The sequence below is a fragment of the Nothobranchius furzeri genome, chromosome 2 (assembly GCF_043380555.1).
Source record: "Nothobranchius furzeri strain GRZ-AD chromosome 2, NfurGRZ-RIMD1, whole genome shotgun sequence".
Classification (NCBI taxonomy): Eukaryota; Metazoa; Chordata; class Actinopteri; order Cyprinodontiformes; family Nothobranchiidae; genus Nothobranchius; species Nothobranchius furzeri.
The window spans coordinates 21,776,830-21,798,936 of NC_091742.1; the positions used below are offsets into that span (position 1 = coordinate 21,776,830).

At 42.8% G+C, this 22,107-nt stretch overlaps 1 protein-coding gene and 1 long non-coding RNA gene across 3 annotated transcripts in view; one reads left to right on the top strand and one right to left on the bottom strand.

Annotated features, from left to right (window-relative positions):
- LOC139063341 (uncharacterized) lies at positions 1–17,789 on the top strand. Of its 2 annotated transcripts, none has more exons than XR_011516716.1 (3): positions 1–61; positions 267–428; positions 17,651–17,789. It is a non-coding gene; the product is annotated as an uncharacterized lncRNA (long non-coding RNA). The 2 variants fall into 2 exon arrangements; XR_011516717.1 differs by lacking the exon at positions 1–61 and adding an exon at positions 65–131.
- Positions 2,891–22,107, bottom strand: part of mmut (methylmalonyl CoA mutase) — a 25,627-nt gene continuing 6,410 nt past the window's right edge. The window contains exons 5-13 of the mRNA XM_015948176.3: positions 20,839–21,010; positions 20,459–20,707; positions 20,250–20,361; positions 14,254–14,369; positions 11,314–11,429; positions 10,947–11,078; positions 10,711–10,858; positions 3,819–3,986; positions 2,891–3,507 (exon numbers count right to left, since the gene is read on the bottom strand). Coding sequence (XP_015803662.3) covers positions 3,379–3,507; positions 3,819–3,986; positions 10,711–10,858; positions 10,947–11,078; positions 11,314–11,429; positions 14,254–14,369; positions 20,250–20,361; positions 20,459–20,707; positions 20,839–21,010 — 1,342 coding nt within the window. The 3' untranslated portion in view covers positions 2,891–3,378. The remainder of the gene's footprint in view (positions 3,508–3,818; positions 3,987–10,710; positions 10,859–10,946; positions 11,079–11,313; positions 11,430–14,253; positions 14,370–20,249; positions 20,362–20,458; positions 20,708–20,838; positions 21,011–22,107) is intronic.

Sequence of the window (22,107 nt, forward strand, 5' to 3'; positions counted from 1 at the left end):
TGGAAAACATGCAGGACAGTGTGCCTTGAGGACCAGGGTTGGGAAACACTGCACCAGAGAAGTACTTGTTAAGCCGCTCTTGTCTCCCACTGCACATTCATTTAACCTAGTGGCAGCTAAACAAGGGTTTGGTGTGTATACATACATGCACACACGCATGCAAAATCAATTCAGTTGTTGCTTCATCACTGGCAGTTCTTACAGAAAATGTTCTATTTTGATCATGTAATGAATTTGTTGTCAGCTCAGTGGTGTGTCCTTCACAGGACACCATCTCCTGTCTGGAAGGAACAATGTGAAAACGGCTTCCCATCTCCCCGGGTACTCCCTGACATCATCTTCTTGCAGGGGTGTTGGCACCCCCTGAGTCCCGACAGTCAGGGTGTGAAAGGATGTGAAAGCTTCCTGCAGAGGGATCAGACTGCATGGTAAGCGTTTGGTAAACCGTTCCAAAGACATCGCTCTCAGCTCACGGATGAATGCTTGCTCAAATACTGAGTTACTTTTGGTCTTTTATTCAATTTACGTTCTTTTATTGGCCTCTTTGTGTTTAAAGTTGTTGCATGTTTGTTTTTTTTAACAGCATATTCAAAATATTTTTTCTAAATTCTGCTTTGATAGGAAATTTTCTTTATGGTAACAAAAAAACTATAATTCTATGTCTTCATTCGCTTTTCTTAAAGACACATTTTGGTCTTCCATCCTCATTCTCGACAAAGCCAGATTCTAGATAAATGCTTCCATACCTCATCTACAGTGGGGCAAAAATGTATTTAGTCAGCCACCGATTGTGCAAGTTCTCCCACTTAAAATGATGACAGAGGTCAGTAATTTTCATCATAGGTACACTTCAACTGTGAGAGACAGAATGTGGAAAAAAATCCATGAATTCACATGGCAGGATTTTTAAAGAATTTATTTGTAAATCAGGGTGGAAAATAAGTATTTGGTCAATAACAAATTCAACTCAATACTTTGCAACATAACCTTTGTTGGCAATAACAGAGGTTACTATAGGTCTTTACCAGGTTTGCACACACAGTAGATGGTATTTTGGCCCATTCCTCCATGCAGATCTTCTCGAGAGCAGTGATGTTTTGGGGCTGTCGCCGAGCAACACGGACTTTCAACTCCCTCCACAGATTTTCTATGGGGTTGAGGTCTGGAGACTGGCTAGGCCACTCCAGGACTTTCAAATGCTTCTTACGGAGCCACTCCTTTGTTGCCCGGGCGGTGTGTTTGGGATCATTGTCGTGTTGGAAGACCCAGCCACGTTTCATCTTCAAAGCTCTCACTGATGGAAGGAGGTTTTGGCTCAGAATCTCACGATACATGGCCCCATTCATTCTGTCCTTAACATGGATCAATCGTCCTGTCCACTTAGCAGAAAAACAGCCCCAAACCATGATGTTCCCACCCCCATGCTTCACAGTAGGTATGGTGTTCTTGGAATGCAACTCGGTATTCTTCTTCCTCCAAACACGACGAGTGGAGTTTATACCAAAAAGTTCTACTTTGGTTTCATCCGACCACATGACATTCTCCCAATCTTCTGCTGTATCATCCATGTGCTCTCTGGCAAACTTCAGACGGGCCTGGACATGCACTGGCTTCAGCAGCGGAACACGTCTGGCACTGCAGGATTTGATTCCCTGCCGTTGTAGTGTGTTACTGATGGTGACCTTTGTTACTGTGGTCCCAGTTCTCTGCAGGTCATTCACCAGGTCCTCCCGTGTGGTTCTGGGATTCTTGCTCACCGTTCTCATGATCATTTTGACCCCACGGGATGAGATCTTGCGTGGAGCCCCAGATCGAGGGAGATTATCAGTGGTCTTGTATGTCTTCCATTTTCTGATAATTGCTCCCACAGTTGATTTTTTCACACCAAGCTGCTTGCCTATTGTAGATTCACTCTTCCCAGTCTGGTGCAGGTCTACAATTCTTTTCCTGGTGTCCTTCGAAAGCTCTTTGGTCTTGGCCATAGTGGAGTTTGGAGTCTGACTGTTTAAGGCTGTGGACAGGTGTCTTTTATACAGATAATGAGTTCAAACAGGTGCCATTAATACAGGTAACGAGTGGAGGACAGAAAAGCTTCTTAAAGAAGACATTACAGGTCTGTGAGAGCCAGAGATTTTCCTTGTTTGAAGTGACCAAATACTTATTTTCCACCCTGATTTACAAATGAATTCTTTAAAAATCCTGCCATGTGAATTCATGGATTTTTTTTCCACATTCTGTCTCACAGTTAAAGTGTACCTATGATGAAAATTACTGACCTCTGTTATCATTTTAAGTGGGAGAACTTGCACAATCGGTGGCTGACTAAATACGTTTTTGCCCCACTGTAAGCTGGTTTTGTTTTCGGATCAACTCATGAAATGAATGAACTTAAAATTTTGTCTACAGCGCTAACTAGCTCTAGCCCAGGAGATGCATATGTAGTGTGTCTTCAGGTCCCACTATGTGTTTCACAGACCCCCAGTTTATGGTTTGCAGACTCTTAGGAGGACTAAAGACCCCCCGTATGAAGGCCACTTAACAAACTGAAGTTTGATAATGAGCCTTCATTAAATTGAAACATCTATCAACTTTGTCTGACCTGCAATAGAACTAAGATAAGAAAATCAGTCCTATTTAAAAAAGCTTGGTATTTTCTTTTCAGAGTCATTTTATAAAGCTCATCTCTATTTGCTGAAATTTGACGCATGTTTTAAAGAAGTGCCATTAAAAATCACGATTTTATTCTCGTAAGTATAAATAGAAATTACTTGGTTGCAGTTTATGATTTGTGCCACTAGATGTCACTGCATACAAATTATATATGTAATTTTTTTCTTTCTCTAGAGAATTTGAATAAAAAGACAACATGAAATCTGTAGACACAACAGAATCCTTTTCAAGGTAACACACTTTATTTAGACCAAAGCGTGCAAAACAAGATGCCAATAAAGGTACAAAAATGCTTCTAACAATGTGAGGACTGTTCAAGGGATTTTCTTTCTGTGCACAAAGCATTTGAATTAAACTGATGGATGGAGAAGGGGGGGGGGGGCACTTTTAGAAAGATAAAACTCATGAACATTAGAAGCAGATGACAGTTAAGCTGTTTGTTTTGATTTCACCTTTAATCTCCACTACACCAACATTAAATCACACAGCCAGAAAACTGCAAATGATTAACAAAAATACACTCAGAGTAGCTTCACATTATCATCAAATGTTTAAAATGGCTGTAAAGTGATTATCCTGTGTGAAAAAATAAAAAATAATGCACTAGGTGACCAGAAGTTACTTAAACTCAGAATTTGTCATTCAAAAACAGCTAGTTTTACCTCCTTGTTCAATGTGTCAGATTCTAATTAAAAATGTGTTATTGTTCTACATGGCTTGCCGTATATTCTCCAAACTCTTCTCTATGTTGTCGATGACTTCGACGGCAGCTTGTGGGATCCTGGTTCCAGGGCCGAAGATGGCACACACACCACTCTGATACAGGAACTCGTAGTCCTGCGAACACACACCATCTTGAAGCTAGGTTGCCATATTGACAGCAACTAAATAGAACAATGTGAAAATACAAACATCCTCATAAAGATACAGATGACACTGGGCATCAATCCCAGTTTTAGTTACGTCTGGGCTCCTCAAACTGTTTCTTAACACCAAGTTTCTCCTTTTTATCCAGCCAGCAGATGTTTAAATCTCAACACTCCAGTTTTTAGAGCGGCTGTAAACATCTAGTGTCACTGACATTTCTGACCAAGAACCAGGCTTCTATGGAAACAGGATTTCTAAAAGAACACACTCTTTTGCGTTACCTGTGGTGGGATGACTCCTCCGCAGATAACGAGGATATCTGGCCTGTTGAGCTTCCGCAGCTCCTTGATGAGCTCTGGGACCAGGGTCTTGTGTCCGGCAGCGAGCGTGCTGACTCCAACACAGTGGACGTCTGCGTCCACGGCCTGCTGGGCCACCTCAACGGGAGTCTGTTAGAGCAAAATAAAGAAACATGGCAAAGGTTCAACTCAGACTCTGACTCACCAACAATGAGCAGTCGCTTGTTTGTTTGGAAGGGCAGAATGTGGTCGAAGCGTGAAAATCACTTAAATTGAGACTCAATAGAGTAAGTTAGCTTTTCTGTTGGATAACACATTGAAGAACATACAGAAAAAAGGAAAATCTTTATGAAGCTGTGCTGAGTCTCTTAAGAGAGGCGCACTTTACTGGTGACATAAAGCGCCTCGTGATTTTTACCTTGAGAGGCGCTATAGAAATGATATTTTCTTCTTCTTCTTCATAACCCAAATCATCTGAGGGGCCAGATGTAGAGACCTAAGAGTAGAACCAGAGAAGGACCTCAATCCAGCCTGTGCCTCATTTGCCAAACCATAGCTTTGAGGATAAAGTTTGGGGTGAAATGCTGAATAGTTGCCTCTTAACACGACTTAACACGGAATCCACGGTTCTTCCCTTCTTTTTAATATCGGAGTAGACTGATGCTGAGGGGGACAATCTCAGATGTTCTTGTGTGTCAGATCCTCTTTAGGTCTTGTCCTCCTTATGGAGGGAATCTTCTCTTTAGGACTAAAGATGCTCTTCTGCTGATTTCTTTGTTCAGATAGTCTTCTCTTCTTACGAGCAGAGTCGTGCCATTCTCTAATTAAACAAGGTCTTAATCCAGTAGCAGAAGACCAAAAATCCAAGCAAGACCTGTGCGGAACCCATGTTTCAGCAATCCTCTCAGGTGTTGTAGACTCAGAAACATCTGATTAAGGCTAGTTCTCTGGTCAGGATCAAGTTGCAAGTCCACAAAAGTTTTTCGAAGTGTGCTTGTTCCGCTTTGACATCTGCTCTTGGTTGACCAATCAGCATTCCACGGATTATTTCCACTGGTTTGGACCACTTCTGAGGAAGAACCCACTTGTTTTGGGTCCAAAACTCAGGAGATAATCTGGATAAACTCCCTGTTGCTGTTCGTTTTCTGCCAAGGAATTTCATAATCTCTGCAACTGGGATTCAGTGAAAATCAAAGGACGAGCAGAAAGGCAGCTCCGAGACCAAACATTCATAGATTCAGCACAACGAAGACTCAGGATGATTTCTAGAGCAGCGTACCTCCAGCACTGCTGCCGAGAATTATTATTCCACAGGTAACGAGGATATCTGGTCTTCACATTAGCTGGCTGTTAGCCAGATTCATGCTGTCACGCTGTTTATGCAGCCTTTGAAACAACCACAATAATCTCTCTGAGAGGCTCGAGATGCGGGTGGGGATCAAAAGGGCCTCTTTGGATCGGTTTAGGTCTCAAAGGCAGAAGCTTTGCAGTGTGCATGGATGAGTGATCTTCTCCCATGTTGCCCCTTCCTTGGGGGGTTCCTCAAGGCTTGAGTTTAGGACCTTTACTCTTCTCTATAAACATCTTTTCACTGAGCAACATTTTCACCAGTTTTCGGATAAACCATCACATATACGTTGACAACTGTCAAATCTACCTCACTGTTAATCCACCTAACGCTGGGCGGACACTGTGCGACTTTTTCACTCGTAGCACTCAGCTTCAGCTCAAACTGTACGACTTCATCGCAGGGCAGATCTCACGAGTCATGCGCTCACACTGTACAACCCACTTCTAGGATGCGATCTGACTGCTCACACTGTACGTCTGGTAGCAACACGTCGGACCTAAAAATATGCTAAAAATAGCAGATTTTACTCAACACATCAGACTTTTTTGTCTTATCTTGCCTGTTGTCCTTCGGGCGTGCTGTCCTCACACAGGGATTTATGGGGGTTGGATGAGGAAAACGAAACAAAGAAAGTAAATCTGTGTTTTGTGATCAGTTTAATTTGACACGAACACAACAAACATGCTTTCTTGACAAACCTTGTGAGTAAAAAAAACGTGTAGAAATTAAAACGAACAGCGTGTGTTATTAGGGAAATAGCGAGTGAGCGGTGTTGATGCATGATTGAGCATCGCCGTGAGCAGTTCTGATACTTTTTGGGTCGCAGCTGCTCACAGCGCCGCTTCAACAATGCGATACCCTCACGAGGGACGAGCAAAATATCAAACACGCCAGAAGTCCGTGCGACCTCATGATTGCTGATCGGTAGCTGGTGACGTGGTGTTAATCGCCTCTCGTAACCCCCTGTACACTACACGACGCTCAGCGCAAAACTCGCCCCGATCTCGTGGATTCTCGCACGAGTGGAAAATCGGCTCAAAAAAGTGAAAAAGTCGCACATTGTACGCCCAGCTTAACTCTTTTCAGACAATTTTGGAGGTCAAGAACTGATTCTCTGCTAATTTCCTTCATTTGAATGATAATAAAACTGATGTTACACTTTTCCTCCCAAAAACCAGCACACCACATCGACCGATCTGCCAGCCTTCCATTTCAAGTTACAGTTTTTTCCAGCTTTGCTGGTTAATGCGTCTGAAAAATGTTTGAAAATATCACGTTTGGAAACAATCATCCATGCATTCACCACATCTAGACTTGATTATGCCAACTCCACCTTAATAAATAATAAAACTTCACTGAACCATTAATTACTACACAGCAATTTCCCAGCCTGGGATCAATACAGTACATCTATCCATTAGGTCTGGGCAATATGGCCTAAAATCAATATCACAATATATTGAGGATTTCACCTTGACAACGATAAATGGACGATAACTACAGGTATACGCTGAAACAAAACTTGTCCACTAGATGGGGCTGTCACGTGCATTACATTGAGTCACATTTTTACATGACTCATGGTGGTACAGCTTCTTAAAGGGACATGAACGTTGCCAACCTACAGACATCTTTACGTTTTTTCATGATCAAATTTATTTACATGGGAACATGATGTCAATAAGTCAGAAATTTTGATAAAGATACATTTTCGTATTCATGCCCTATCTATCTATCTATCTATCTATCTATCTATCTATCATCTATCTATCTATCTATCTATCTATCTATCTATCTATCTATCTATCTATCTATCTATCTATCTATCTATCTATCTATCTATCATAATGAATCACAAAGGCTAGAACTCTTAGGTTGATGGTAAACCTTTAAAAAGTCTCAAGAGAAGCCATCAGGTATTTAAACGTTTTTGCTAATCCGGGACGTTTAAAGGAAAAAAGCAGGTGATGATATTTGCGCCAAGGTTATTGTTCAATAACAGGAAATCTATGAACCACTGAATAGATTTTAATGAAACCTTCAGGAAGTCTTTAATGGATGTGCGTCTAGAGCTCTTTTGCGTTTTCACAAATAAAGAGCTAAAGTTTGGTGTGGTCGTAGCTGAGAGTTAACATATACTTTGAGGTGGTTCAATAGCTCCATGTGTCTCTTTGAAGGTCCTTTGGACATGTCCCACTGGGCGGAGACCTGGGGACAGAACCAGAACTCTGACAGGTTTATTTTTTCTTCCTGACCTGGAAATGCCTTAGAATGCCCCAGGAGGAGCTGAAGAGTGCTGCTGAGGAGAGTGAGTTGAGGGAATCTCTCCTGGACCTGATGGCTGACCCAACACGATGCTTGATCTTACAGAACAAAGGTTATAGATACGACTCCAGTAATGACTTATAATGGCACTGTGTCCCTTTTGTAGTGTGACTAAAGAATGTCTGACATTTTATTGAAACCTCAAAAACCGATGCCAGCTTTTGAAAAAGGCAATCATTTCAAATTGGCTGAATTTCTATAAGAGGCAGAAAGCAATTTCATGTCTATGTTGGACAGCGGAGCAATTTTCCCACAAGCTCTTCCCTAACTGTTCCGGAGCAGCTGCAGCATTTGTTCTTCCTGAGATATTGAACGCCCAGGTATCAGTGGAAAACAGCCTAATGATGTCAACAAAACAGTATTTAAAGGTGTTCTACCATTTTAAACCCCTTTTACCTTATTACTGTTGATAACAGACAGCTTAGGGTAGCAAAAGCATGTCCTCTCTGACCTGCTTTCCTTTGTAAATTAGTAATGTTGTAATAGTCACAGAGAAACGGTTTGCTCTGAGAAAAGCTAGTTAACGTCATAAGCTTGGAAACACCCTTAAAACTGCCACTTCAGCATCAACATTATAGACCCCTTGAATGTTATTGTTTACATCCGGGTAGACAAGCGCAAAGGGCCTCTGCAGCTGCTCCGGAGCTGTGTCTCCATGATTTAAGATGAGAAAGTAAAACCCCGGGATTAAGCTATTGTTACTTAGATCATCGAACACAATTTTGTGCAGAAGATCAAAAAAAAAAAGAGAGAAACTTCTCAAAGCTAACAGTGTGTAGCGAAAACCTTTAAGGTCAATTTGAAATGGCTAACGAGCTGTGGCTGCTAGTTCAGTGCGGGGATGTCTACAGTTATTTGATTAACACCCTGGACTTCACACAGCTGAAGCAACAAAGGCGTAACCGGATCTCTTCTGCTTTGTACGAGTTAATGCTGAAGGATCGCCATGACACTGTTCATCTTTGGAGATGAACAGATTATCCGTTTATTCTGACGAGCTCCGTAAAATGAAACACACAACTAACGACATTAGCGGCTGCCCGCTCTACTTCAATTCAATTCAAATTCAAAGATACTTTATTAATCCCAGAGGGAAATTAGAGTTTCAGTACACACAATTCTGAGATCAGACATACATGGGCATAGACGCATGACAAGAATTGGTGACTGTGGTCATTCGTAACCCGAGTCGCGCTACCTTAATAGAGATCAGAGGGTTTATATGAGGATTGAGTCAGGTGGAGGGGAAAGAGGCACTTCAGAGTTACCCTCCACAGGGAGGGCAGCTTTGCTATGCAAAAACACCTCAGACAGAAATGCAACAGACTTCAGACATTATACAACATAAGTGTCCACTAGGTGGCGAGGTAGGGTTGGGGACTCTCCTCACATCAGTGCATGCAGCCACGATGAGCAGCGCTCGTCACCTCCGTTTGGACAGGGGAGGGAGGTCGTTGGGTTTAGAGAGCACAGTGACTCCTGGAATGATTCAACGGCCTTCACCGGTCGCAGTCCCGCCCAGGCTGGAATAGGGAGACAGAGTTGCCATGGCAACGGCAGCATTCCACATTTCTTCTGAGGGGGAGTTATCACTTCAGCCTCACAGGCTCAAGGGCACCAGATTCAGATAAGAACTTGTTTTGGTGGCCAGACAAGAGATAATTTCCTCTCTGTCTTAAAAGTTCTGTTGGTCTCCAACCCCTCTAGATCCAATAATGGCATAAATTAATCTATCCCAACCCGTGCTGTCCCATCAACTCGCTCCTTGATCAAATTAACCTTCTGTGCCAGAGCCTGAATCTCAGCCAAAGTTCCAAGCTTACGACTCATCTCGACAATTATATGAGTTTGTGCGTTCACATCGCGGTGTAATCCATCCCTGAGCTCCGGGATTGAGCCAATATTTCTCGACAGCTCTTTAATTTTCCAGTAAGCCAGATAACCACTCAGCCCAAACAGCACGAAACCTGACACCAACACCACGAATATCCAGAGGTCTTCAGAATCCTCTACAGACAGTTGGGAGAGGTAGATCAGGTTCCACTGTTTCCAGGAGTCCATGATATGCCCAACTGGCTCTGTCCCAGAGGGGCAACCGGGAGCCCCTTCTCCCGTTCTCATCGTTGAAAAAAATCTTGTCAATCGCTTTGAGAGACCAACTGACCAGATCCATTTTTAATAATTTCCAGTTTCCAGAAAAAATGCAGAAGCGCCGTCCACCCAAAGACAGACAAAGGGCCTTGGGATAAGATAGGGAGGAGAGGAGGAAAAAACGCATCTGTACTCTCCAAGAGCCGGAAGAAGAACTCACTTTTTGTGTAATTATTGTAAAAAGACCTTTACTGCGAGTCACACAGAACTACACACCACACCTGCATTGTCAGTTTCACACACGTTTATTTCTCAGGATTGATCTACTGCTGCCTCTGCTCCCGCCAAGTCTCCCCTGGCTCCTCCCTCCCTTGCTGTCACGTATAATTATATACAAAAGCATAAAGGTGTTTAGATGGCTTTAACTTGTTGTCTGGACATGTGGGGCAGATACATGACTTTTTTATTCTGTCATGAGACTTTGACTTCCACGATGTGGAAGGGTCATCCACTCAAACTCTCTGCAGGACTGTTAGCCCTTGCCTTCGGCGCATTTTATCAGCTGGAAACCTGTAAATTTTACATTACTGTCCCTCTTTCATCTATTTGTTCAGCTTGCAGCCCTGCATGTGTTAATCTTGCTGATGGATTTTATTTTGCCACTATTTAGCTCAATTTATTGACAACTGAGCCATAATATCAATGGTGGTCAGTGGGGGGGTGTGCGGTCTTCTTGCCATCCAGCTGGTAGCTGGAGGACAAGTGCGAGTGATGTCATGTGTCAATGCTAGGTCAAGCTATGCTAGCCAGAGCTGCTGCTAAAAGTAGCCCGAGTTTTTGCTAACATTAGTCCAAGCTACTGCTAATGCTAGCCTAAGCTGCTGCTAATGCTAGCCTGAACCATTAATGCTCTTGTTGGACCAGAGGAAAACAACAAAGAAGAATGCTAGAGCAACACTCACGTTCCAGGATGTACTAGGAATATCCAGACTTTGAATGAATGCTAGATAAATCCGTAGCTTGCGGTCCAATGAATGTGACTCGTTTGTTTGTGTTCAGGGGGCGGGACTGGGCAGGACTGAGTCACAAACTGTGTAAAACACTGACCTGGAACAGTGGTCCAATGTCCACATCAAAGCCCAAGTCTGCAAAGCCAGTGGCGATGACTTTAGCTCCTCTGTCATGGCCATCCTGCCCCATCTTTGCCACCAGGAGCCGAGGGTTCCTGCCCTCTTGGCTTTTAAATTCTGCAACTCTAAAGGAAAAAAAAATGCAACACTGTTTAATACACAATCATCCTGTTCATTGTAAAAGTCATAAAATAAACTGCGGTTACTCCCTACCTGCCGTGGGCCACGGAGATCTCCTCATGCTCACCAAACTCGCTGCGGTAAGCTCCACTCACCATCCTGGTGCTGGCCTTGTGTTCACCAAACACTTTCTTCATTGCGTCAGTGATTTCACCAACCGTGCATCTGCACAAAGACTGCAGGTTTCTGAATGTGTTTTCATGTGATTCAAACGTAAACACACCCTTCATGCTGTCATTGACACTAGTGGCCACATGGTGGCCCCTGTAGCGATAGAATATGACCTCATCAGGAGGTTTTACCTCCAAAAGCCTTCAGAGCTTTGCAGGATCTTGTTTAATGAGGCATTAATTCGGTCGTGTAACATGAAATCATTACATGAGCAGCTGAAACTGCTAACCTGACTCGTGCTGCCTCCACAGCTAGAGCCAGGAGGTTCCCCTTCCTGGTTCGAGCACACTCCTCTATGTCCACCAGGCACTTCAGTGCAGCTTCAGCATCACGACACTCCTTCACCTAAATGAGAGGCAGAGAGTCACAAACAAGTCTGCATTGATGTAAGAGTTGCTTCAGGTGGTCATGATTCAGGTTCAGAGCCCACAAAGGGAGGTCTACTGAAAACCGGACACAACAAAAATCACATATTTTACATTTTACTTTCCAGTTAATCAGTTCATTATTCTGTTTTTCTTCAATGAAGCAAACTTGAACATTTATCAAAAAAGAGAATAAAATTTTCCTTCTAATTTCCCAGAGTGCATTGCGACCTTCTTGGCTTTATTTCCCTAATCCAGCAGTCCTAACCTCGCTGATGTAATAATCATAACGAAAGAGAAGGAACAAGCAGCAACATGTTTTTGTCTGGCTTGTAGTTTAAATGAATATTAGAGCAAGCGAGGAGCTGCAGCATAATTATAATGACTCCGGTCTAAATGAAATGTGGGATGGAAATCTAAAGGAATGCTGTCTAAACTGGATACCATTTAGTTTTAATTCTGATTTAATATTCATACAAGCTGCAAACAAATTAGATCCCTCCTGGGAGAGCTAAGCTGCACCTATAATAGGGACATTTCCTTCCTATTGACCTTCCAATAAACACACTCAGCTCAAAACACTCGCATGACTGTGGCAGCGGTTAGAATCCATTATGACTAACAGAATTTTGTATTATGGGTCAAGCAACACTGATGCATCAGCGCATGCATCTAGCTCATAGGGCGAGACCCCACGTTGATGCGCGTATCGTTTGGGAGTAGTGGCGTGACTGATACCGCTGCTGTTTCGCTTGCCAGTGAAGCGCCAAACTGTGTTTAAATGGTCAACTGGGTGAGTTTCTGCCAAATATACGTCTTTATGAAGCTAAATTATTCCACTGTTAGATCACGGAGCCAGAAAGAACACGAAAGGTCATCTGTGAGGGATGATCTTGTTCTCATATCGGCAAATCATTTATTTGTTTTTATTTAATTGTCTTAATTCAAGTCAATTCTAAAATACTTTATTAATCCCAGAGGGAAATTGATAGCTGTAGTAGCTCAGAATAATAATAATAATAATCAAGTCATTAAAGAGTTATTGTATAGTACAATGGCTGTTGGCAGGAAGGATCTCCAGTAGCGGTCAGTGTTGCAGCAAAACTGAAGAAGCCTCTGACTGAAGACACTCTTCCGTTGTCGGACAGTCTTGTGAAGAGAATGCGGAGAAGAAGAGAATTTCATCCTGTTCCTCCCAGTTTCTGCTTGATTCATCAGAGTTTCATTTCTAAACTGTTCGTTTTACATAATTTATAGTATTTTCTGCAGGTTGCATTCGAACCAAGTCTGCATGAACTTTCGTACATTAATAAAATAATGTTGTCAATGCTGAGACATCATGCATGGAAAACGGACAAAGAAATATGTCCGTCCCGCCGGCTGTCAGAGCGGGTTGGGGGGGGGGGGGGGGGGGGGGGGGGTCATGGACCGGACTAGCCCAGCCCAGATGGGGTAAACAGCTCACCGAGACTTGGTGCCACTTATGTCTCACTATTAGGTTTTACTGCAATGATGTTTATGATCCCGCAGGTGTCCGTGGACCAACATAGTGACGCGGTATTGATCACTACCTAGGGATGGGGACCGAATTCGGTATTTTTTAAGGTACCGACCGAATTCCACAGTACCGACCGAGCACCGATTCACGTCATTTGAAACGGTGCCTCGTTTCGGTACCCGTCCTTCATAACGAGAACTTGCCTAGACAGGTGCGCATGCGCAAGAGCGTTATGTCGTCGCTCGCTGCGAGCCAGTTGTAAACAGAGCAGCATGGTAGAAAGAACGCACGCTAAAGCTTGGGTCCACTTCACTAAATGTGATGGGCAACTGGGTGATGATGAAACCAGCGACAACGATCTAAGTGAGACATCCTCATCTTAATCTGCTCCGGTAGGTAAATTAAATGTTTAAGATAACGTTAGCTTGATATGTTAGCTTCCGTTTCGCTAATGGTGCGTTCGCTTTCTCCTCGGAACTCCAAATTTCCGACTAGAAGAACATGAACACGCTCTAAAGTTTGGCTTCACTCTACTAAATGCGACGGGTGATTGGGTGAAGATGAAACCAGCGACAACGATCTAAGTGTGAGGCATCATCGTTTTAATCTGCTCCAGCAGCTAAATAAACTGTTTAAGATAGCGTTAGCTTGATATGTTAGCTTCCATTGCCACCACTGTTATCAGCTAATGGTGTGTTCGCTTTCTCCTCGGAAATTCTAACTTCCCAGTAGGAAAAATCTAATGAAAAAGGACGGCAAAAGGAATGAAGATACACAGTAAATTTAGTTCACAGTAAAGATGTTTGCTTCAGTTTAATTATCAGCTTATAAAACTACAAGGACGATGTTAAAATACAAACAGTTGTATGTTATTTATTGTGATATTTATCAAATATGGTTATATATTGAGAAAAATATATATTTAATTATAAAAGAGAATTAAAATATTAAACACTCAAAAGCATGGAAAATTGGTACCGTTAAGTACCGGTATCGATTCCTAGGTACCGGGAATTAGTACCAAATCGATTCAAATGTCAAAGGTACCCATCCCTATCACTACCCATCACTAATAGTAACTTTAGAATTTTAGAGTCGGTCAACCCATTTAAAGATGGCCTCCACAGACCACTGATATACCTGTTCATTTAAAAATATTTAGCTAAAAAGGTTTTTGTGTTAGCAGCTGAGAGTCGCCCTCACATATTACTCCAGGCGTCAACAGAGTGCACAAGATCTTGTAAGGAAGGTAGTTTTCAATCTTTAACAAAAACGGCTAGAACTTCATCGTTTCATCAACGCTGACCTTGTTTAGCTTTTCAATCTGTCTCTGACGAACTGAGGTGTTGTCTATGGCGAGCACCTCCACGGTCTCCTCCTTCTCCAGACGATACTTGTTCACCCCAACAATGACTTCTGACCCTGAAAAGGAAAATATCACTTTGGTTAACTCGTGCAGATTATATCCAAACTCCCAGCTGAAGCAATACTCTCTGGCTGCCTGATTCCTTTTCAGGACACACTGAGCATTTGGAAAGTTTTCACTTTCCCAGATTTTATGTTCCAGCTTCATTACTAAATGGATTCAATTCATTTTTCTTTCTTCACAATTCTACACGACACTGCATAATGACTGTGAAGAGGTTTATTTTAGATTTTTGCAAATTAAATAAATATTAAAAAACTGAAAGTAAATAGATACATATCCCTATCCTGGAACATCTTCACTGGCTCCCTGTCATTATCAGAGTACAGTTTAAGTTATTGACTTTTGTATTTAAAGCACTCGACCTGGCACCTCCTCATCTCTCTGACCTGCTCACTCCACATGTACCCACGTGCACGTTGAGGTCGGCTGACCTTTTCCTGCCGTGTACGCCGCGGATGCGATGCAAATCGCGGGGTGAACGAGCATTTGTGCATGCTGCCCCACAGCTGTGGAACTCGTTGTGCATTGGAGTTCGGCAGGCTCCATCACTGGCGGTTTTTAAATCTCGTTTTAAGACCCACTTTTACAATTTGGCTTTTAGACAGTGACTCGTTTCAGTGTTTGATTGTGTTCTTAGTATTCATCATGTTTTATCTGCTTTTGATCGGTATTTTTATCTTCTGTTTCAGCTCCTTAGAATGGTGGCGTTTTGGTTTAGCCTGTGCAGCACTTTGGGCAGCTCCCATGCTGCGTTTTAAACGTGCTATATAAATAAACTATGGTATGGTATGGTACAGTGATCCCTCGTTTATCGCGGTAGATGCGTTCCAGACCTGGTCGCGATAGGTGAAAATCTGCGAAGTAGGGACACCATATTTACAGTACAGTGTCAGAACCCAAGTTCCCAGGCCAGCCTCTTCCAGCTAGCCAGCCTCCACTATGGACCACAACTCCCAGCATGCCCCTCACGGGGATTCCCTCCACGTCGCACCTACGTCACAAACCGCAGCTATAAACGGAAGTCGCCTTTCCAACTCACCACTCAGTCATCGTGTCTTCAGATTCATGATCAGAGTTTCCAACCTACCGATCCATCCCACAAACTATCAGCTCATAGTAAGTTATCTTACTTACTTCTGGAAAGCCCGGCATTTCCATGTCACTTCGTTGACGCTTGAACGCTCGGTGGTTTCCTAGATTAAATCGTGAGCCGGCGTTTCACGGACACTCTCACTTCCGAGTCTGTGAAACCACGCTCCCTACAAGCTCAACTCCCGAATCCAGCCGACCAGTCTGACATACAGTTCTATATTGAATTATCGTATGATCACATTCTCTTTTTGTGGGTAAAACTCAAGAAAAAAATTTTTTACTTGTTTTTTTTATAGTTTTAATACAAAAAGTGCATTTTATGATGAAATTTATGAAAAAAAACAGGAATTTCTTGATATTTCGCATAGAAAAATACCGCGAATCGGTGAAAAATACCGCAAATCTGTGAATTTCCCTTGAATAGGGCTCTAAAGAAAAAATCTGCGAAGTCGTGAATCTGCGATAAACGAACCGCGAAGTAGCGAGGGATCACTGTATACATAAGAGCATGTGGTTCAGCTCACAATGAGCTCAGGTGTATCCTGTTCTCACCGGTCATCCTTGAGATGTTTCTGCAGCTTAAGGGTTCACCTGTGATCAATTCTACTGATCACACATGATTTGGAAAGGGATACACCTGTCTATAAGGCAAGTTTCACACTGCAGGCAAAAGTGCATCAAATCTGATTTATTTTCCCCACACAAGACCCATATCTGATTTTTTGTTTTTTTGACAGTCTGAAGAGCACAGATCTGATTTTTTTCAAATCTGATCCAGTTCACTTTCAAATGAGGTACTAAATATGGAAGCGACTGCAGTCTGAACTGTCATGTTGCATTTCATCTGCCTCGTACAGCCCTGATCAGCGGAGGCGAGCGTTGTGTGTCGACGTTCCTGAGGAGAAGCACCAACAGAGAGATTCAGGAGTCTGTCTGGACATCCTGTCAAGTTTTGGAATCAAAAACATAGGAAAGCATGAGAGAGGGAGGTGCTGGAGCGAAGCATCTCCCCGGTATTGGTCCCTTGAGGGATGGGGGGGGGGGGGGGTGTCTCCATGAATAAACTTAATACAGGAACATTTTCAGTGAACAATAATTTGGGAAGATGGCAAGAATAAGGAGTAACATTGATTATAGTTTTTGAACCTTTTCCAGCCTAAAACGGTAGACGTGACTGGTTTGATCCTGAAATTGAGGCGACGGTGGCACAGGAGTTAAGTGCTCGCACCGTAATCGGAAGGTTGCAGGTTCGAGCCCCGCTCAGTCTGTCGCTGTCGTTGTGTCCTTGGGCAACGCACTTAACCCACGTTGCCTGCTGGTGGTGGTCGGAGGGACCGGTGGCGCCAGTGCTCGGCAGCCTCAACTCTGTCAGTGCGCCCCAGGGCAGCTGTGGCTACATCGTAGCTCATCCCCACCAGTGTGTGAATGTGTGTGTGAATGGGTGAATGATTGTGTTGTAAAGCGCCTTGGGGGGTTCCAGGACTCTAGAAGGCGCTATATCAAATACAGGCCATTTACCATTTACCATGAACGGGTCAGTGGTGGTGAAGCGTTCACACTGGAGTTTTTGATGTTGAATTTCAGTTAAGTGTGAACAGCCACACGAAAGAAAATTGGATTTACTCAAAAAATTGGAATTGAGCATCAAGGCCTGGAGTGTGAACCTAGCCTTAGGTCCCACAAGTGACAGTGCAAGTCACAAACCGACCACGAAGCCAAAGGAATCATCCGTAGACCTCAGACACACGATTGTCTCGAGGCACAAATCTAGAGAAGGGTACAGACATTTTCTGCTGCTTTGAAGGTCCCAATGAGCTCAGTGGGCTCTAACATCCACCAGTGGAAAATGTTGAAAACCACCAGGAATCTTGCTACACCTGACTGGCTGGTGAATGATCGGGGAGAAAAGCCTTAGTTGGGGGGTAACCAAAGCACGGATGGTCCCTCTTTTAGAACTATAACGTTCCTCTGTAGAGAGAGGAGACCTTTACAGAACAGCCATCTGCGCTGCAGATCACCAATCAGGCCTGTATGGTAGAGTGGCCAGACAGAAGACACTCTTTAGTAAAAGACACATGGTAGCCTACCTGATGTTCGTCAAAAGCACCTCCTCTCAGACGAGGAGAAACAAAATTCTCTGTTTTGAGGAAACAAACACTGAACTTTTTGGTGTGAATTCCAGGAAGAAGAAGACTGGACAGGATAGAGGGATCGATGAACGCTGCAATGTACAGACGTCCTGGATGAAAACATGCGTGTGAATGTGTGTGTGTGTGTGTGTGCATAGGTGAACGTCTGGTTTTGTTGTAAAAGACCTGGCTTTGCGCCATCTGTAACAATTCAATAGTTCAGGACAACTCTGAATGTACTTGAGTGGCCCAGCCAGAGCCCAGACCAGAAACCTTAAAATGACTGCAGCAATGCTTCCCATCCAAGCTGATGGAACTCGAGAGGTGCTGTAAGAACGAATGGGCAAAACTACCCAAGGAGACGTGTGCAAAGCTTCAAAACAATGAACTGAATTCATTTCGTAATTAGGTGCTATAAATACTTTCCGGATGCACTGAAACAAGGTGACACTGAATGAATATCAATGAGATGTGAATAAACCAGACTGAACACCTTATTATTGTTCTGTTGGATCTTTATACCAATATTCCAAAAAGAAGAAATGAGTCTTGTTACAGCTAATTATAGCTGGACGCCCAACGAAACAGAACCCACATGGATAAGGAGGTAGAAAATTAGCTTTTGTGTTCGTTTCTGTCTATCGTGCAGAGACAGCTTATTAACAGAGCTCAGATCAGTAAGATTCAAAAGTCTGAATAAATGGTCTAATGTGTTTGAGTGGACTGACGATGTAAGCAGAGTCAGGAGCCGATCATCTCTTCTAGCTGTGCACAATGAAGGTAATGTGTTTATATTATTCATAATTGGATCTGGTTTTGTTTGGTGTAGAACAAATTCAGACGTGTCGGGTCAAATCAGGAAAGTAAATGTATACAACATTTACACAAAAAAGAGCTATTTTACTGAAAACGTGACTAGTAGTAGTTATTTTAAATTACAGTATTTTTACTTCAATAGATTTTAATATTTTCCAGCTAAATGTAAAAAGTATTTTTTTATAAAAATGCAACATCCATCCATCCATTTTCTGTTTTTGGGATGTGGGGCTGAAATCCTCCGCTACTCACTCACTAACAGTGGTTAGCACTGTTCCGTCGCAGCAAGAAGGTTGCAGGTTCAAAACTCGGCTGCAGCCTTTCCGCGTGGAGTTGAATGTTCTCCTCATGCATGCGTGGGTTTCCTCCGGGTACTCCGGTTTCCCCCACAGATCACAACATGCCCTATAGGTTAAAAATTGTCCGTCGCTTTGGATAAAAGCGTCTGCTAAATAAATAACCATAAACATAAATATAAGGAGGTTGAAAAGTGATAAATAGACCTGTTTCTTTGATTTAGAATATAAGGGACCAAGAAAGAAAGAAAAAAAAATCTACAAAACAATATTCACTCATCATGGATGGATAGATGGATGGATGGATGGATAGTTGGACGAATGGACAAATGTATGGATGGTTGGATAAAGGATAAATGCACAAATGAATGGATGGATGGAATGCTTGATAAATGTACAAATGGATGAAAAGGAAAGATGGATAAATGTACGAATGAATGGATGGATGGGTGGATGGATGGGTGGAAGAACAGAAGGAAGGAAGGATGGATGGATGGATGGATGGATGGATGGAAGAACAGAAGGAAGGATGGATGAATGGATGGATGGATGGATGGATGGTTGGTTGGGTTGATGGATGGATGGATGGATGGAAGAACAGAAGGAAGGATGGATGGATGGATGAATGGATGGATGGATGGATGGATGGACGGACGGACGGACGGATGGACGGATGGAGTAATGTACCAGGTGGTCAACTTTCACCTACATATGGACCACATAATGACCTTTCATTTGCGGACAGAAAAACACCATCTGTCTGGACACCCAAATCCAAACAGACCTTTGCCACGGTCCTTGCGGCTGCAAGGAGTGATAAACATTCTCACTCAAGGTCTCCCGCAAAGGTCCTGCAATCTCTGTAAAAGCCAGACTGCCGATTCCTCACCATGAATAAAAATCAAACCTACTTGAAGCTCCTACATGACTTTACAACCCATAAGCTTAGTGTTGAATGAACAAGATGTTTAAATCAAATGTTTGAATAATCTGTGCTTAAATCAATGAATTCAAGATGAATATTGCCCTTACAATGATCCATTTCAGATCTCATCTACACCAGATCAGTGTGTGTTTGATTTAACTAGTTAATCAATATCTACACTCATACACATTACAATAAGATACTTGTTACGTGTTAAACACCTTTGTATCTGAAGAAGGAGTGTCTTTGGAGGAATGCTTGGTAAAACCCTCAAAACATGTCAAATTCTGATTTGCCAACGTTTATAAACAATGAGTTCAATAAAGCAAGAATTACTTCCAGATTGATTCCGTTTCTAGCCGACTCTCGAACCGGCCAATTCGGGAACAAGCATCTTTGAAACCATCTCTTTTGCCATCCAGTCAAAATGCCTCTTAAAAGCTAAATAAAAAGCCGATCCCTGTTTCGCTTTAGGCCATTTCCACTTTTGTCAGGTTTTACCTCGTAAAGGAACAAATGAAAACATAACGTTGTATTAAAGATTAAAGCAACGCGACGAGGATAAGAAACGAGACAGGAAACCCAAACTCATGTTAGCGTTTCAGTCTGCAGTACCTGAGTCAATGCGAGCCTGTCTTCGTGCCGCACATTCCTCAATCCGAAGTTTTGGAATGCCCTCTGCCACAGCTTTGGCCATGCCTCCCATCTCTTCGATGTCTTTAATGAACTATAAAACGCAGCACGCCGAGTTACTGGAGTCTTTTAATCTCAAACTTGCATAAAGTCCAAAACGATGTTCAGTAAGCTTCTCTGGTTTGACGAACCTTCAGAGCAGTATTGTAGACGTCATCAGTCAGAGCTTCCATCATGTGTGAGCCCCCCCAGGGATCGGCCACCTTAGGGATGCCTGACTCTTCTTGGACAATGATCTGGGTGTTTCTAGCGATGCGGGCACTCTTCACCGTTGGTAATCCCAGAGCTTCATCAAAAGAGTTGGTGTGTAGCGACTGGGTGCCGCCAAACACAGCAGCCATGGCTTCGATTACGGTACGAATCACATTGTTGTACGGATCCTGCAGAATGAGTGACCATCAATCAGAGTAGGCTACAACTTTACATTTTGTTCAGAAATGGTTTTGGAATCAAGATATTTAAAATAATCGATCAACACTGCAAATTGAAAACAGTGAAGGTTTGTGTTTACTTGCTCTGTGAGAGACCAGCCTGACGTCTGGCAGTGGGTGCGCAGCAGGAGGGACTTGGTGTTCTTGGGCTGGAAGTTTTCTTTAATCAGAGTGGCCCATAACCTCCTGGCTGCCCTCAGCTTGGCTATTTCCATGTAGAAATTCATCCCTATACCCCAGAAGAAGGACAACCTGATAAAACAATGTTAGAACACAATAATCAATCAATAAAGTAATGAATACGTTGAAAAATGACAAATTGAAGGTAGTTCGCTTTGTGAAAGGAGCTTGAACGAAGTTTAACATAAAGTTTGAAATCCTCACTTGGACTCCTTCGAACATTCTTTGTGTTAAAGTGGCTAAATAGCTCAACGTTCCTCTCAAGGGACCATAAAGCCGTTCTACAAAAGGCTTTTGATTTGTCCACATGAGCAGCGGAGGGCGACATCGTCCTCCGCTGCCTGCCAGAGAAGGAGTGACGCCACCAACGGCTACAGTGTTAGCCAGAACGTATCAGCTAAAAAAGGTAAAAACAAATCAATTCTGTGTGTTCAGAAAAGAACCAAACAATGGAATTTGATTTGGAACAAACGTACAAAAGACCCTCGGTCCACGATGACAAGATTCAGTTTTTGGATTAAAGTAGACTTTAGCCTTGGTGGTGCTTGAACATCCAAACTAATTTCATTTCATCTGAGGGTAACGGATTAGGACCTTTTCCAGAATTGTTTGAACTAATGATTCTGGAATCTGAATTTGTAGAAATGGCATAAATACAGTCCTCCTTTGATCTTTTCTCTCTTAACATCCTGAAATGTTTCCAGTTAGAATGGATCTGGACAGTAGATTAGGGTAAATAACATATTTTTATCTTGTCAGGAAGAGAGAAAATGTACAATAAATTCAGACTTGTGCACCAGTCGATGCTTTTAAACTCATTCCAGCACGACAGACGAACAGTTCAAATCAGTCGTGGAAGTTTAATTATAAATCAAAGGTGGTTCTAACAGCACGGAGAGGAGGCAAAGTCATAGGCTCCTTGTAAATAAAGGACAGTATCTTTCAACAACTTTAGGCACAACAGGAAGCTCCAGAGGCATGTAAGTAAGTGAGAGTCAATCAGCTTTAAAGGATAAACGAAACGGGGGAAAACATCCAGTTAACACGAGTGAACGAAGAACCAAAGGTGCACCAATGGACGTAACTGAAGGAAGACAGCAGAGAGGAAAAACGGGAAGGGGAAAAGCAGTAAATTAAGTTTATTTTGATTTCATTGATTGTTTTCTACA